General features: G+C 33.9%; 1 protein-coding gene across 12 annotated transcripts in view; it reads right to left on the bottom strand.

Moving 5' to 3' along the window:
• NFIA (nuclear factor I A) overlaps window positions 1–18,034 on the bottom strand; it is a 485,231-nt gene that overhangs the window by 26,208 nt on the left and 440,989 nt on the right. For all 12 annotated transcript variants that reach the window (XM_087930007.1, XM_087930011.1, XM_087930008.1 and 9 more), the window contains one exon: window positions 12,505–12,596. In XM_087930007.1, coding sequence (XP_087786133.1) covers window positions 12,505–12,596 — 92 coding nt within the window. The remainder of the gene's footprint in view (window positions 1–12,504; window positions 12,597–18,034) is intronic.

Here is an 18,034-nt window from a genome sequence, read left to right as displayed (position 1 = left end):
TGGAGGTTAAGACTATGCAAATCCTTCAAAATACATTCTAGAAAATACTGCAAACCACATAAAAACCTCTTGAAGCATTAAAGCAACTGCATCTTTTTAATAGGTTTCAATATGCAGCAATATGTATGTAACAAACTTGTGCATGCTATATAAATGGCTTCACAATTCTCTTTTCCTATTACCATTGTCACTTCATGAACAAGTGATTTCAAGTGAATCTCTTTTAATGAATAGATTTTGCAAAGATACAGTATTCAGGCCTCACAGTTGTTTTACAAAATGAAAAAAGTATGTTGTACTAAAAGAGCTTGAGAACAAAGATGACGTGACAGCCTTAAGGGGAACAAAGTAGGTTTGTTTGATAAAATGTTTTCTTTATAAACAAGCAACACTAGACGAAAAATCAATGGAAAAATAATGTCACAGTCCCAAATTGTGAAACATTCTTCATGCAATGTATTTCCAAAATCTTCTTTTAAATTAACAATCCTAAATGGTTCTATGAATAAATTCACACACCAATAAGGAATTCAAATCACAATAGTTGGATTTATGGATATTCTATATTGTCCACTTGTTTTATCTCATTTTTATCTTTTTGCTTGAACATCTTGATTTATGAAAATGTGGAATATAAAAAAATAACCAAGAGAGTTCAGCAAATAGTGTTACACTGCTAAATACATGAATGACATCGTTTTAACACTTCTTGCATTTGTAATCCTGCCAAGTCTTGCTTGCCCCCAATAGCTATGTACTCCCAGAAAGTCTTTGAAATATGTCAATGCAGCAAAAGTTATCATGAAAGCCAAGTATCAGCTGGAAGAAAAATAACACCACAAAAGTGTTAATGCAGTTGCCATCCATGTACAATTATGGCAATCTGGATTGTCATGGCTGATACTTCTAAAATGAATTTAAACAAACAATGCTAACATAAAAATCAAATCTCATAATTATATAAAAATGCTTTTTATGACTCAGGGCTATTTTGAATGTACAAGGAACTTGGAAAAAAGTGTTCCATTTATTGTTCTTATATAACAAAACCATATGTGCAGTGGTACTTGAAAGTTTGTGAACCAGAGGTGGTATTCAGCAGGTTCTGACCAGTTCTGCAGAACTGGTAGCAGAAATTTTGAGTAGTTCAGAGAACCTGCAAATTCCACTTCTGACTGGAGATTTTACAGAATCTTTCCCCTGCCACACCCACCAAGTCATGCCCACAGAACCGGTAGTAAAATTTTTTGAACCCCACCACTGCTGTGAACCCATTTGAAGTTTCAATATTTCTGCATAAATATGACCGATCATTTTCTTCAATAAATAAATGAACAAGTCTAACTTTTTGACTTATTTGAGTTTCTTCATTTAATTTTAAAATGTGTTGGAAAACAATTATATTTTTAGGTCATAGTTATGCAGAAACCTGAAAATTTAAAGAAGTTCACAAATATGTAACTACCATTGTATTTTGTGAAGGCTTTTTGATAGGTGATATTTGTGACCTCTGGGGTTTTGTGGTTGCTGTATAATAAATGCTTCTGATGCTTTTTATAAATAATGAGCACATGAGAATGTTTCCATTTTCAGTTTGGGATTAAGTTAAATACGATTTATCGTATTTCTTACTTTGAACAAAAACCTTTACATCATGTTTAGATTATTTTTGTAAATAACCGAAAGATGGGAGTGGGAGGTTCCCTTTACGCGTAAAATTACCTTTTGCTTTATTTACAATATAATTCTGTTTGAGCATAAAATTAACTTGTAGTTTATTTCGCTGCTTCTAACTGGATGAAGGCCATGTGATTAGTCCAAACATTTATGATTTCTGGGTCCAACATTCCCAACCTATTAAATTTTGTCTAGACAGCAGTAATATATAGTTTTCAGTTATCTATATTTATATTTATGTATACATGTCTTACACTAAAATGCAGTGAGTTTTTGACCTGAATAGAAATGGCTACAGAAAATCAACCCACTGTCTCTTGTTTCAAATGGGTATTCTAGCTGGAATTTCCTTGGAAAAGATGAAAAGTGTTTTGTTCTAGAGTAGAATGAAAAATATTTTAATTTATAATTGACTTAGCATTGTAATACAAGTTGTTAATAACTATCAACTGTGCTAAAACACAATATATTTATTTACATTACACTATAGCTTCAACATTTTATTAAAAATCACATTCTAATTATGTGCTTTGTTCTAATATGTAGCATATTAATCAAGAGTCTAATAATTTTATGACTGAGATCTATTCTTATAAATATGTGGATCTTTGAAAATCAACAAATAGAATATTAATTCAGCATTTATTGTACTTTACAGTATTGAAATAAAATGCTGTATTTTATAGTTTTGTAACTGAAATTTGAAATATGAGATTTTGTGATCCTCCAGCTCACTACACACACCAGCTGTTATGAAGTGACCTAAACCTGATCGAGTGGGACTTATCACAGCCCATTAATTGGTCACCTCCACATATTTCAGTTTTATTAATAATTAAGACTTGAGCACAAGAAAGTGATTTCAAGTTAGAAGGCACAGAATACTAATCAAACAAATTAATTAATTTGAGCCCCATTAAGATTATGCAATGTAAGTACTTAACTATATAGTTAAATGGAATTTAGACACACACAATTTCTTTTGGATTCTGCTGTCTTTATCTCTTGCAATCAAGTGGCATACTATTCTTCCAAATTTACTTTTGGCCCTAGACAATTGCCTGAGTAATGCGACTCCTTATTTAGTGAAGATAAATGCTTTGGAATAGTTCAAAAATAATAAATATGGCTGCCACAACAGTGTTTTCACAAGATTAGTTGTTAGGCTATAACTACACTTGTGGTTTCTACTTGCCAGGAAAATGGGCTTTTGACTTCTGTCCTTATGATGAAACATGAAAAGTTACACAGTTTGCTTTGCAATTTATTCTGAAGCAGACTAAAAGAGCTGATTTCTTTTTCCTTCTAAAAAGAATTCATTGTAAGAATGAACTTTATGCACAGAACTTAACAGTATGAACTAACAGCAGAATCTCAGTTGTATAGCATTTTTCATTTCATAATACATAGTTCTAGGGCGTCATGTTTGATCGGGTTTATTTTCTTTACATCCAAGGCTGATCACACGATGGGCTGTCTCAGACAAGAAAATGTAACTTAATGATACCATTTAACAACCATCAAAAAAGGGCAGGGCTTCTCAAATTATTCCAAAGCAAGCAACTATGATGTAATTGGGACTTTCCAGTACCGTAATAGGTATGTCATATGCCCTTTTAACTGTTGCAATTAATAATGCAGGAGGAGCTTATAAACAAAAGCAAAGCACTCTTTGTTGTGTAGACAAAACAAAGGCTGTGGAATAAGAAAAAGGAAGATGAAGGGAAAAAACAATACTTTCTTATTTTTTTTTAAAGTGGATATGTTCTTGGTTTCCATTCTGCTGTTGTAACAATTATTGTACTAGCTTCTCTGACAGAGTCAATAAATCGATTGGGATCTAATGCAACTGCAAGGGAGGTTAATCCAATACGCCATCATCTGCTGTGAAGGTTGTTGGGGGAGGTGAAAGCAGAGAGCAGGAAATCAGTAAGGAAAAATCAACGTGAAAGAATACCTAAGAGCATTTTAGAATCTGCTCTACATGGAAACAATGCCTGCAAAGGGACAGGTTTGAGGAAAGTTGCTTCTGTACCGGAGAAATGTATAAACATATTTTTTACTTTCTGCAGATTTCTAAGATCTGCAGAATTTCTAAGATTCAACCTTTACTAGATTAATTCTTCCTATCATTGGGCATCACAGTATATTCCCTGTCTCTAATCCTCCATCAGCCAATAAGAAATATAGTATTCTACATGTAGAAAAACACATTTCTGACTATTTGATTACTACCTGATTTTCCTATGTTGCTGTGGCTGCGAGATGGGACTATGTGGAAGGAAGGGGCAGGAGATTAAAGTTGTCAAGGCATTATTTTATTTATTGTGAAATCTCCATTAACACATTCCTGCCATTAAATGCAAACCCAAAGGTAAATTAAATAATTCAGCTGGGAATAGGGAATGGAGTGCTTCTTAATTAAATCAAATGCTTAACTATTTGCAATTGTTTTGCATAAAAAGTTGAGTGCAACAATGCAGAACTTTCTTGTTAAGTATGTGTTTATTTAAAGGAAATTTGTATAGTCTGCAGAAAGAATTACTTAGCAAAACAGAAATCTCCTATAGCGCATTTATCGTATTTACTAATTTGCTAACTTTCACAAATCAAATGCATGTTTGGTGTGCCAATCTTGAAAAAGAAGCTCATGTCTGTAAAAACTAAACAAATTAATGGCAGCTCTTATAAGCAGGGGTGGGATTCAGTTTTTTTAACAACTAGTTTTGTGGGCAAGGCTTAGTTGGTGGGTGTGACTTGGTAGTCATGTGACTGGGTAGGCGTGGCCAACTCAACATCACTCATATCAAGGGGCAATTCTACTCGCCTGGCCTCTCATGACAGTGGGGATGCTGCAACGGTCATAAGTGTGAAAAATGGTCATAAGTCACTTTTTTCAGTGCCATTGTAACTTTGAATGGTCACTAAATAAACTGTTGTAAGTCAAGGATTACCTGTACAAAAATAAAAAATGCTTATTTGCCTGCAAAAAGCTGCCCTAAATACTAATCATGAGATTAAAAAATACCTGCAAGCCAGAGTTACAAATCAGGCTGGGTGCCAGAGCACCTTGAGGAATGAAAATAGTTAAAATGCAGTGATAACTATCAAGAAGCCAACTTTTGTTCATAAAGTGAAACCCTTTAGCAGAGAGATCATCTAAGCTTTCCAGAAAAAGCACACCCAGGAAAAGCAATCCTTAGATCCATTTGCACCACTTAAAGATACCAGCTGGTCTCACTCACCTCACAAGATATCCTAAGGAGTTATCCAGATTTAAGGAAAAGTCACATGCCCCCCAGAAAGGCAGTAAAATAAATCAGTGCCAAGCTTGCATCCTACCTCTTGGAAGTACACCCCAAAAGGACAGTGCCAGATAGTACTAAAGTAGTGAAGGATGACTCCCTCCCCAGATAGAAAAAGAAACCATGAGGCAAGAAAAAATTCAAACACAATACAAATAATTAAATCACAATAGTAGCTGTTGCTTGTTGAAGCTGAACGGGGAAAATTATCCCTTCAATTAACACGGGATTAAGCGTCACCAAGCACAGAATTAACCTTCACCAAAAAACAGTTTTAGACCAAAACTCAGAAAGGGTATGTAAACTCATGTTTGAATGTCAATCTTTCTAGCTTGCCAAAAAGCCTTGCTGAATGTCATCCATCTTGGCTCACTAAAAGTTTTGCTTCATTATTCAATTATTTCTTCAAAGTGCTGATTGTCCAGGGAAGCTTTTCCTCCTACAGCAGTGTAAAAATCTTAAAACAACCCTTTCCCTTTAAGAAAGTCAAGCCTCAGAAGCTCCAGAAACAGGAAGTCTAGGCATATGCCAAGAATGTAATAAGGGTGGAAAAAAACAAAAGTAGATTGCTTCTAACTACCAGTTCTCTGAACTGCTTAGAAAGTTAACAAGGGCTTCTATGGAACCGGACAAAAAATGGTAGAATCCCACCCCTGCTTATAAGTAAGTTATTGACTTTTTAAATTAATAGATTAAAAATATGAGATTGATTTTAGACAGCTATACTGTATATATGTGTTACAAACAAGATGAAATTGGAAGTGCTCACCAATTGATGCTTCAGTGAGGGAAATTCCCAGCCCAGGTTATAGGAAGAGGTTGAAATTTACTTGATATGTCAATGAAGATTCAATCATCCAGACCAAAAGTATCGAAAAGGTGGCAATTGGAACAAAATGTGTTAATTTGAGACATTTTGTTGCTCATTGAAGCAACTTCATCAGTCAAAAAAAAAAAAAGAAAAGAAATAGATAGGCAGAGTGTCAGAGAATCTTTGGAATATGCCAACTTTTGCCATATCAACTTCAGGATATTCTTCAGAACTGTATTGCAATATGTCAATGAAGACTCACTTTAGGTACAGTTGCCACAATTTAACTTTTTAGATAATTTTCCGTGGATGATTGAATCTTCACTGGCACATTGCAATACAGTTTGAGGAGAAAGCCCTGAAGTTGGTACATTCCAACGACTCTCTGACTTTCTGCCTATCTATTTTTTTTATTTTGACTCATGAAGTTGCTTGGATGAGCAACAGAATGTCTCAGATTAACAAATTTTGGTCCAGTTGCCATGATTTAATCTTTTATATACTTGATTCTCTATCAATAGTGTGGTTCACAGCTACTTTGAAATAAGGCCAATAATGGTTATTTTCTAGCTCCTCTTCTTCCTAAGTACAGTCTGTTTATCTGAAGCTTTTTTTTTTAGACCAGTGTTTCTTGACCTCAGCAACAGCAACTTTAACATGTCTGGGCTTCCAACTCCAAGGATCCCACCCATTATCAAGTAGCTGTGAATGAGAAACACTGTTGTAGACTGATCATTAGAGAGTTTTTCTCCTTTATCAAGCAAAGCTTTACTCCCTGTGTTAAAGGGAAAAAAACTCCAGTGTGGGTGTAAAGATTAATTCTACAGGAGTTGAAGACAGATGAATAGAATCAATTTCTGAATAAAGTTTTAGAATCAGAATCTTAAAAAATAATGAAGTTGAACAGCAGCAAGTTGGCTGACATGATTTAAATGCTGGTTTATTACTTTCTCTTTTGCTCTGGCCTTGAAGGATAGAACTGCTTTCCTCCCAAAAGCACCCCTTCGTGGGTCCTGCTTATTTTTCTTTTAATTAGTAAAACTGAAGGCAGGGATTATATCCCTCTTTCTCTTTTTAATTTTATTAGCTATGTTCTCTGAAAAATAGAATAAAAGAGGCAATTTCTAACAATAAATAAAGCAGGTCGAGACTACAAGTGCATGTGTAAATGTAATCAAGAAATGGACAATTTGCACAACTGATCTAGCAACAGTTAAATTAACTCCAGTCTATCTGAAATGAAACAAATCAAAATTTGAAAAATACTATACTAAAAAATAAAACTGAATCTTTTAGCTCATCTCCAGAAGTTAAAGATTTTCTGTCAAAGATTTTCTGGAAGGAGCCATATTTCTAAAGATATTCATGACTAGTAACTTCTTCCTACACACAATTTTCTTCAAATTCCAAAGAAGTCATTTCTAAATTAGAAAGTAATATCACACTAAGAAAGCAAGGGAAAGGAACACCCGCAGTTGAAAGGACTTCATATAACTCTTGCTTATTTTCATTTTAGATCTTAAAAAGAGCAGGAAATAGCAATAAGATTGTATGCTCTCCCCATGGGGCCTTAAGAATACTAGCATAATAGCAAGCAAAGCATCTATGCTATCCCATCTTTAAGCATCACTACTCTAAATGAAAGTTGGCAAGGAAAATGAAGCAAGTTTTAGCTTTCACTTTACAGAGTGGCATGGATTAGTAGTTCATAGAACTAATAATCTGAAAGTCTGCCATATCCGCCAGAGTTACCATAAAGGAATTACAGCATTATCTAATATCACTTGAGCCCCTAATATTAGATATCAAGGAAAGAGAATTGATTATTTTCAGCAGATGTCTACTGCTACAGGATATAAACAGGGTGGCATTTGTACATTTTTACAAATGAACAAATCTTTTGTCAAAAAAGGACTATTATCTTGAAAGAAAATAGAAAAGTTCAATTAAATATTAAAATTTTTAATTCAACCAGTCAGATAACATATTTACATTCTCTACATAGGAAGGCTACAGTGTAAACCTTCCCGAAATATTTCAGCAGTTGCACTGGAATATCACTCCCACCAGCCAATAAACATTGATTTTATAGGCAGAGAATTGTAGAGGTTGTAGATAAGCACTTCTGTAAAGGGCCAAGACTGGGGACAATCATTGTAATCATGTATTGCCCAAGTATGAGCTAAGAAGGAAAATAAACATAAATGTCCAAATTTTAACAAAATGTCATTTTCAATGGTTTTAACAATTTATAAACATGATTTTGTTTCGAGAATATTAAACCTGAACATAAATGTCACCTACTATTTTTGTGTTTAAATGCTAGGATTTTTTTAAAAAAAGATAAATTAATCCAAAGACATTTGTTTTAGAATGAACTGTTATCCAATCGTGCTTATTCTCATGATTACATTTTTGTTGCTCTCTGTAACAAAAAATGTATTTCTAGTGGATTTATAGTGAAACTGTTATGATTAGGACAAAGCAGGTAAAGATTCTTTAATTGCTACTCAAAGAAATAATAAAATAAAATAAAATAAAAACATTTGAAACTCTGTTGTGGGAATTAACACCATGAAATTATTAACAATATTTACTTGTCCAGAAGCTGAACTGAGTTGACTGAGATGTACTTTTGCATAAATGTACCTAGGGTTTATAAACTATAGTATAACTGGCTTCAGAACTGTAGCTTTTAATAGCTTGCTTTAAAACTCCTCCCAATATTAATATAATGCCTTAGACTGAAAAAGAAATAGCATGGTTTCAATGTAAAAGTAAATGAATTCTCTTCTTGTTACATCCTTTGAATTAGAGGGGCTTCAAGGGAGCTGGAACTATAGAAGGACAGAAACGAAGGCTGCTTTCTGTTACTTACCCAGTGGAAATAGGCCTCAAAGAGTTAAAATATTTCCCTGAATTACTGGTGTACTTTCTGTGACCTTGTTCGGTGCAGAGGCTTGAAATCCAACACAGTTTAACCACTTCCATCTATGCAGCTATAAAGAAGAGCCCTTACTGAAGACTGCAGATGGAGAAATCACTTCAAAAGCCAACAGTGCTCTCATTCTGAGTTGTGTAAAGTTTTGACTTCATCATTGAAGGCATCCTCACAGGATTTGTGAATATGATATGACACTGCCTCTTTCTATATTCTAGCTAATTGCTGCTGTTGGGTGGCTACTGATACTCTCATTGCTCAAATTGACTATTCTTATTTATTATGTCAAACTAATTTTTTAAAAAATTTCATCTATAGTAGGTGACTAACAGTATCTTTGTAAAAATATATTGTACCGATAACAGGCTCAGAAATGCACTGATTGTTTTGTGGAACACACTGAAAGGTACACAATTAAGCCCAATTTCTATAGTCAAACTGTGGCAATTAACCACATGACATATGATTGCAACGTATTGATTCTTGTTGCCCTTTGGTCAGGTGGGGCAGCCTCTATTTGAGATCTGATGATATTCCCTAAACTAGGAGAGAGATTATTTAGTATATTATCCAGTAGTTGATGACAAGATCCACAACTTAGTTGTGAGCTATTATACATAAGCAACTATCCACTGGACTGAGCATCTGTTCAGTGTAGCCATCACAACAATGAATATTGAATGATCAATTCAATATTCAACATTGTTGCTCTACAATAAGAGATGACTTGGCTGAGCCCAAGGGTGGGGTCAAATGCATCATTAGTTTGGAGATTCTACACCCCCATAACAGCCCCAAGTTCAACCTCCTTGAAGTCCATTGACTCTTACCAAGCACTAATTTGACTTTACCTTTAGTAGTTCAGATCCTTGTATATAGATAACATGAAATAAACTCATAGTACTTTTGAATTCTATTCTGGCTCCTGACTTCTTGCACCTGATATCCATATAATTAATGCTATAAGGAAAGAGGATATTTTATACATAGAATATATTCCTTCATATTATCTTATCTCCTATGGGTAACTAGCTATCCATGCTTTGCTTATTACAGGTAGTTATATGGGATTCTGCCTCAATGATATAACTTATGTAAATCTGCTTGAAAAGTTTTTCTCTTCAGAACATCTCCCAATATACAGATGACATGGGAGAATGACATATTAGGGGATATGAAGGAACTACTCCAGCTCATCTATTGAGAAATAAATGTTTCAAGAATGTTAGTTTTCCTATTGGAATTTGCAATAGGAAAAGAATGCTGCAGCCCAATGCTTAATTATTATTTAAAAATTATAATTGCCAAATAAAACTAGCACTACCTTGTTCTTAACTTTGAAAACATTGCACAGAAATTTTTTTATTAAAAAAAGCAACTAATTCTTTTCTTTCTTCACAATTATGGCATATTAAGACATCAATCTGGTGACCATAAGGACAAACCTGAAAAGGGAAGATCTGAAAGAAAATTATACGTATAAACAAATGTGACTGTTTACAACTTTGTTTTACAAAGGAAAATTCAAGGGCCAAATCAGAAAGACTAACAAAATGTGTATTTTAATAAAAACATCTAAAATTATACAGTGTATGTAAATTTATTTTTAAAAGTTCATTTCAATGTTTGTATTTTTTACATGGAAGATTGTGCATTAATCTTTGTGGTATCATTTGCTCAATAAAAGTTAAATGAGTTAATCATGAGGTTAAATTAATATTGGTCAAACTCAGGATGACGGCCAGGGATTTGTTTTAAAAAAAAATGTGGTCCATTTGATGCTATGAAACAAGTCTTTGAAAGCAGTTTTTAATCTTATCTTTTCTGAAGGAACTGTTCTGTAAGCTACAAAGGATTTTATTCATATTTTAGGGATTTCTTTTTTTCTCCATTTGTAGAACTTAAGTGCCTATCCCAATAATCCCTGTGATTTGGTTTCAATAGCATGCTGAATATTATTAAAAAATATAGCTGAAACACTTTTTGAGAGATGGCAAATAAAGTAAGTTTAACTTTGGCTCCATATTATTAGGTTCTGAATAAGAGTAAAAAAATAGGAGCAGTGTTTGTCTTGCAGTTATTGCTTAGAATAAGACCTTAGAATGTGAGGTCATTCAGAAAAGTTTTAACTTTTCCCCTTGCTTTGATTGAATTTAACAGTATCCATTTTATTTATATGTATATACTTCCTATTGGTTCTTTTTCTTTGTGATAAAGCAGGTCAAGGGTTGTGGTTATTCTAGAACAAAATCACTCCAGCCAAATACAAACAACCTTTTTACAGCTGAAAGCTGAACTTAGCATTTGAGTGATATGCCAGAGGCTGTGCATTCCAAAACATGTGAGCAAAGAATTTAGTAGGATCAGGGCAATAAACATTTCATGAACAAATTGCTTATGTATTGGACAGACTTGCCCACTTTTAGTTATTCATTTCTTAACTAGACTTATAGCGCAAGGCTAAAGGTATCTGCTCAAAAGTAGCTTCAACAAGAACTACTTTATCAGTCATTATGAACTCACAAAATAAACGGATAATGGAATCAGGATAATCAAGGCATTCCCTGCATCAGCTGCATGGACCAAAGAAAGATTGTTTCAGTCAGTTGAGAAGTATTTGCTTTCTATGAGATTTTTTATTCCCCTCATGAGATAAATATCACGTTGAGCTGCACTGCAAGCTAACAGCATTCCACATTTAATTAGGTATCATTCTTACTGAAGATACTAATCTCATTTAAGCAGAGGCAATTCACAATAAACTAAGTCTTTTACAATTCCATAGAGTGGTCAAATATTACTCTTGTTAGAAAATATCAGATGCCACCCTTCAGGATGGATGTATTTAGAAGAGCTATTTGTGGGTTTGCTTGTTGTTGTTTTTTTTAATATTGAACAAGCACAGTAAGGTGGATGGTTGGTTTGAAATTGCATGCTTTTCTCTGCAATGGAGAAATCACGTCTCAAGCACGCAGTATAATATGATTACCAATTCTATTCTGGATCTTTTGCTCTGTGCCATTCAATGTATTCCTGATCAACGCAGCAATTAAAGCCTTTAGCCACTGCCTTGGATATTATCAATCCTGATTGCAAATTGAATGGGCAAACTTACACTCTGATTTTAAACATATGAGAAAAAGTATGTTCCACATATTTGGACTGTTTCCAGAGTATCTATGTCTGACGTTGGCTAAAGTCAAAGCAAATAAAGCAGGATCAGATCTTGTTAATATCTGGACGACCAGTAGAAAATCCAAGGGCTGTTGTTTTTTAGAAGGTATCAAAGCTGATTCAAAGCAGATGTTTGGTTTTTTTTTTTCAACTTATCATATGGAAAATATAGTTTTAAATTTGAATGTAAATGTAGTTGCTTATTGCCAAAATAGGACTGGGCTTTCTACTTGCAGTTACATGAAATTCATATAAGTCATAGTATTTCTTATAATGTTTGTCTTGTGATGTCAGTGCCTAGAATGAAACATTAAAAAATATTCTGAACTGAAAGTAGCAATTTGACTATCTTTACTGCAGAAGATTGTTGGGGTAAAAAAATGAAGAGGAATAAATATTTGTGGAAACATCCCCCCACTATTGCTGTGATAATTTCTCAAAACAAAAACAAACAACTACCAGAAGTGATGTTTCACTAATATTCAGACCATGAAGATGAACTGATGGAAGGACACAAATCACTTGCCAAAGCAACACTAAAGAACAACAAAATTGTTAACAAACAGCATGGCAAACAGAAGTTGAAAGTGTCCCACCTGTGTCTGTTGAGGGATATTTACAAAGCTTGGATCCCGTGGTCCAACACTGACGAATCGGTTTGCAGGGGAGGTGCTGGGTGTTGAATAGGCTGTGAAGGGAAGGGACACATGCGTTCAGGAAGCAGCACTAGATCACAGACAAACAACAACAACACTGATCTCAGAGCCACCCAACAAATGTTGAACATGAAAATGAAGTCACATTATAAGGATCAAGAATCTGACTTAGGACAACTGGATTTCAAATGATGGAGAAATAAATATGGACATCGGTAGGGAATAGAAGAGTATCTTGCTTTTTAAACATCAACTAACACTGCATATATGGAATTAAGCATGGAAAGTCAATTCAAATGGCTTTTCTGGTACAAGGCAAGAAGTCTTAGGGACTGCAATATTATGTTTGAGTGACTAGTGGTTTAAATTGGTCTAAGATCAGAACAAATTGTGAATTGCTTCTATTACACAGTGATATTTTATTTATTTATTTATTTTATTTATTTGTCAATTGTTTACGAGATAAGTAAAAGTGTATACATAATTATGAATACATGAAATGAGTACATATAAGAAAAATAAAAGAAAAATAAAAGAAACAATAGGACAGGGACGGTAGGCACGTTGGTGCGCTTATGCACGCCCCCTACAGACCTCTTAGGAAAGGGGTGAGGTCAATAGTAGACAGTCTAAGGTTAAAGTTTTTGGGGTTTGGGGAAGAAACTACAGAGTCGGGTAGAGTATTCCAGACATTGACCACTCTGTTGCTAAAGTCGTATTTCCTGCAGTCAAGCTTGGTGCGGTTAACCTTGAGTTTGTATCTGTTGTGTGTTCTTGTGTTGTTATGGTTGAAGCTGAAGTATTCATTGACAGGTAGGACATTGCAATGTATGATTTTATATACCATGCTTAAATCAGACCGAAGACAGGCGTAATTCAAGGTTTTCTAGTTCTAGAATTTCAAGTCTGGTGGCATAAGGTATTCTACAACGAGTAGAGGAGGAGAACTCTTCTTGTGAAATATTTCTGGACTTTCTCAATTGTGCTAATATCAGATACGTAATGTGGGTTCCAGACTGATGAGCTGTATTCGAGTATTGGTCTAGCAAATGTTTTGTATGCTCTAGTTAGTAGTGTGATATTACCAGAGAAAAAGCTACGTAAGATTAGGTTAACAACTCTTAATGCCTTTTTGGCTATGTAGTTGCAGTGGGCACTAGCACTTAGATCATTAGAGGTGAGTATTCCAAGGTCCTTTACAGAGCTTGGATCATCAACAAGATCTTGACTATTCAGCTTGTATTTTATTTTCGGATTTTTTTGCCAATATGTAAGACAGAGCATTTATTTGTTGAGATTTGAAGTTGCCATTTGTTTGACCATTCTGATACATAGTCAAGATCTTTTTGAAGGGTAGCAGTATTGTCTGTGGTATTGAACAGCTTTACATCATCAGCGAAAAGAACGCAGTTGCTCTTAATATGATCACAGAGGTCATTTATGTAGAGTATGAAGAGAGTTGGTCCTAGAACACTGCCTTGGGGGACACCACTATTGACAGGTACAGAATTTGATAGGACACTCCCAATTTTGACCATTTGTTGTCTGTTTGACAGGAATGCTTCTGTTTCTGTTTGACAGGAATGAGTGATACACATAATGTAATAAACTGCAAGCATAGTTTATAAATAGGCATGCAGAAAATGACATTTATGTAAACCTATCATCCTTCATACAATGAATTTTGGCTCCATCATTGGCAATTTTTAAAATGTAAAATGTTACAAATATTCCTGGATCTCTAGTTGCTATAGCACATGATTTGGGGCTATGACTATACCACCTCTATCATCAACTAGTTTATGATCGAATCTGATTCACTGCTATGGGTACAGAAATTCTATACATGGTATATGGAACAAGATTATTTTGGATTTATAATACGCTCTCCTGAGCATATCAAGGATTCTTTTTTAAACTGTACCCAAATAGACTGACCCAGATTCAGAAGAAGCACTGAATCCTGCACAGGTTGTTGCTTTTCATATATCCCTATAAGTAATGGGGAGATACCTTACTTTGGAAAAAAAAAAAAACCCAAGATATACAAGTGAAATATGAATGCTTTCGATTGTCATCATCTTATTTTATATTCTATTCCTATTATTCTATATTATTATGCAAATTACTATTATTATAAAAAAATACTATACTATTATTTAATTTCTATTAAATATTCCTTCTATATCTTATTTTATTGTATGACTATTCTATTACAACATTGCCTCTTTACTATTACTATGTTACACGTTACAATATTAATTGTTAGCTAATGAGTTAATTAGGGCCATTGCTGGAATCCTGACATTAACATTATATAGCAAAGTCTTACTCTTACAAATCCTCTTCTGCTTTCTGCCTTAATTATTTTCTCTGAGATTTCTAATTTCTTTCCCCTTCTCTATTATTGGTCAGTATAGAGTACAGGTAGTCCTTGATTTACAATGGTTTATTTAGTGACCATTCAAAGTTATGACTGCACTGAAAAGTGACATTACTGTTTTTCATACTTACAACCATTGTAATAATGCTTTATGTGTTATTTCAATATTCTAATAACATAATTAATGGTATAAATTAGATGATCTCTGCCCTTTTCAAAGTAATGGTCCATCATAAAACTATTGTGTAACCCAACAAAATAGAATATTTAGCTAGGGAACAGTTATGACTTTAAGTGAGCTTCTCGTGAAACTAACATTAGAAAAAATAATTAGAAATACACAATACTTTTCAGAAAATACCATCATAAAACACATGAACATAAGAATTATGTAATAATCTATATATATCCAAATATATATGTCTCTGTCTCTCCCTGTCTCTCTCTTTCATAAATATTCTTATATCTTATGTCATGTCATGCAAAGTCTTCTACTCAAGATTTGGAGACAAAAAACCAGTCATACTCGTTAAATGAACAAATAATATGACCTGTGCAGACAATCTCCTATGTTCTTACAACTTTGTGTTAAAAGGATCCTGTGTGTATATCAGTGGTGGGATTCAAATTTTTTTACTACCGGTTCTGTGGGCGTGGCTTGGTGGGTGGCGCAGGGGAAGGATTCTGTAAAATCACCAGTCAGAGATGGTATTTGCCAGTTCTCTGAATTACTCAAATTTTCTGCTACCAGTTCTTGAGAACTGGTCAGAACCTGCTGAATACCACCTCTGATGTATATCTAACATTATCAAAGGAACTTGTTATACGTAGAAGGGATATGCGTGAAACACAATTCTTATGTGCTAATAAATTAGCTATTTACTAATTATCTACAAACCAAGCCAGCTGAAGCTCAACATATCAAATCTAAAATTTCTTTTTGCTATAATGTAATATAATAATGGTTACTTCTGATTTATGCACCATCAACATAAATTCCTATTTATATGTGTTTCCAAATATTTAAATCCAATTTTATACACTCTCAGTCTTGAAGTTCATATTTGTAAATCTTTTTCCTAATTCGGCTAGCAGTCTGTCCCACTTTGAAGTAAATGCAGACTGAATGGTTCCAAAACATCTCTAATACAATTATTTATGTAGTAGCAACTTTAACTCTTCTAAATCAGTGTTTTTCAAACTTGGCAACTTTAAGTTGAGTGGACCTCAACCACAGAATTCTAGTTATGCTGGGTGGGGAATTCTGGGCGTTGAAGTTGATACATATTAAAGTAGCCAAGTTTGAAAAAAACTGATCTAAATGATGCTTATCTATTATGTTTCAAATTCTATTTAGAGAGCAAAACCACAGATTCTACATGCATGAGGTCATGGTGCAGAAGAGTACATTGTTTATAATGAATGAACGACAAAAATAAAGACAGAGAACAAAAAGAAAGTAAGATACTTCACAATCTCTTAGCATCCCCTGAATGCCACAATCATTCATTGCCATTTTAATTCATTGTATTTTAATCATCAAATAATCATTTACTTTAGAGAAGCCCTTAAGAAATGAAAAATGCTGATCTGAAAGAATAATTGTTCTTGTTGCTATTATTCTTACATATTTGCCCTTCCAAACTGGGTTTCATATGTAACACAGGATGAAACAGCCTTTGTTCTGCCCAAATAATATCTGAAATGTAACAGACATTATCTCCAGTTGCTTGGTCCCAGATAATGTATCAGGGGAGGATTAATGTTTTAGAGATGTTATGCATTAGAGCTGACAACACTGAACCAGAAGTTCTAATTCAATATTCCAAAACATGTAACTTGCGACTTGTTTTTCATTTTCTTGGCACAGAGGGTAGTCTTAAAAATTCCTTCTTTTTCTGAAATAATTATTACCCTCAAAGAAATATAGTCAACAAAGCAAAATCCCAGGCAGTGTTAATCTAATACAGCATGCGTTTTCATCTTTCCAAAGAGGATGATATATATGGTTAAAGCAGGTCTGCTATTCTTATATGATTGGTGATAATATTTGATCTTCTACAGATGCTGTACTAAGAGGCGGACAAGAACCTGACAGAAGAAATATGAAAAGTAATCCTCCAAAGCCAGTCAGTTCAGCTGCTCACCTTGTTTTAATGTAGCCCTCCCATAAGATTCATCTACTATGGCATACCATTCATTTTTCCATATAATAATTTATCACCTATTTGTGATTGTGGGAAGCTCCCATCAGAAGTGTTCAGGAGGCTAACTGTGAAACTGCCTATACTCATGTTTCAGATTCCATAGCTATATAAGTTATAAATCCCTGGGAGGATTAACAAATCCAGCAATCAGGAAATTTCAGTTTTATTTAATCTAGTTTAAACCAAAGTTTCAGGCACATAGCAGCTGTGACCCATCTTTTGAAATGCATTTGATGAAATCTTTAAAAAAAATCACAAAGGAGACAATTAAGAATACAAGTTGTTACCTTTCAACAACCCTTTGTCTTGCAAAGAAGCAGAAATAAAAGGTGTGAAAATTCAGGTCATAGAATATGTTTTCTTCATGCAATGCCTTGATTAGTAATTTTATTTTATTTTTACTTTTCAGGATGAATACCAATATTCTTTTTTAAAAAAATACAGCATTTGGAACTCACAAAGCATGTTATAACATTATCTTACTTTAGCCAAATAGTCTGTCATGAGTGAGTATGACAAAGTGGATGTGCTGAATCTACAAATTATCAACATTAGTGGTAGTGATAGTAAAGGCTAAAAGACCTTTAAATCTAGTTATCATGTTATTAATAGCCTTGTATAAAGTGACTGTTACCTTCTTAATTACTAAGATGGGTACTTAATTTAATTCAATCAGTACTCTTTAAGTCTTCTTTTTATTAGCATGTTTTTACCTCTTTTAGAGAAGAAAAAGTGGTTGTCTAAGTATTTTATGCTTACATATGCATCTAAACAGATTAGAACATCAGTGTGTGATACAATGTGTCAAAATCTTAAGCTTTGAAACATAAGACTGCAGGTTATGTTTTTGCTCGTTCATTTATTAATTTGTTGGCTTCAC

Source organism: Pseudonaja textilis, chromosome 3, assembly GCF_049901715.1.
Source record: "Pseudonaja textilis isolate UNSWEBS1 chromosome 3, rPseTex1.2, whole genome shotgun sequence".
NCBI classification, from domain to species: Eukaryota; Metazoa; Chordata; class Lepidosauria; order Squamata; family Elapidae; genus Pseudonaja; species Pseudonaja textilis.
The sequence above is the reverse complement of the archived record's forward strand: the minus strand, read 5'-3'. Positions and strand labels throughout refer to the sequence as shown.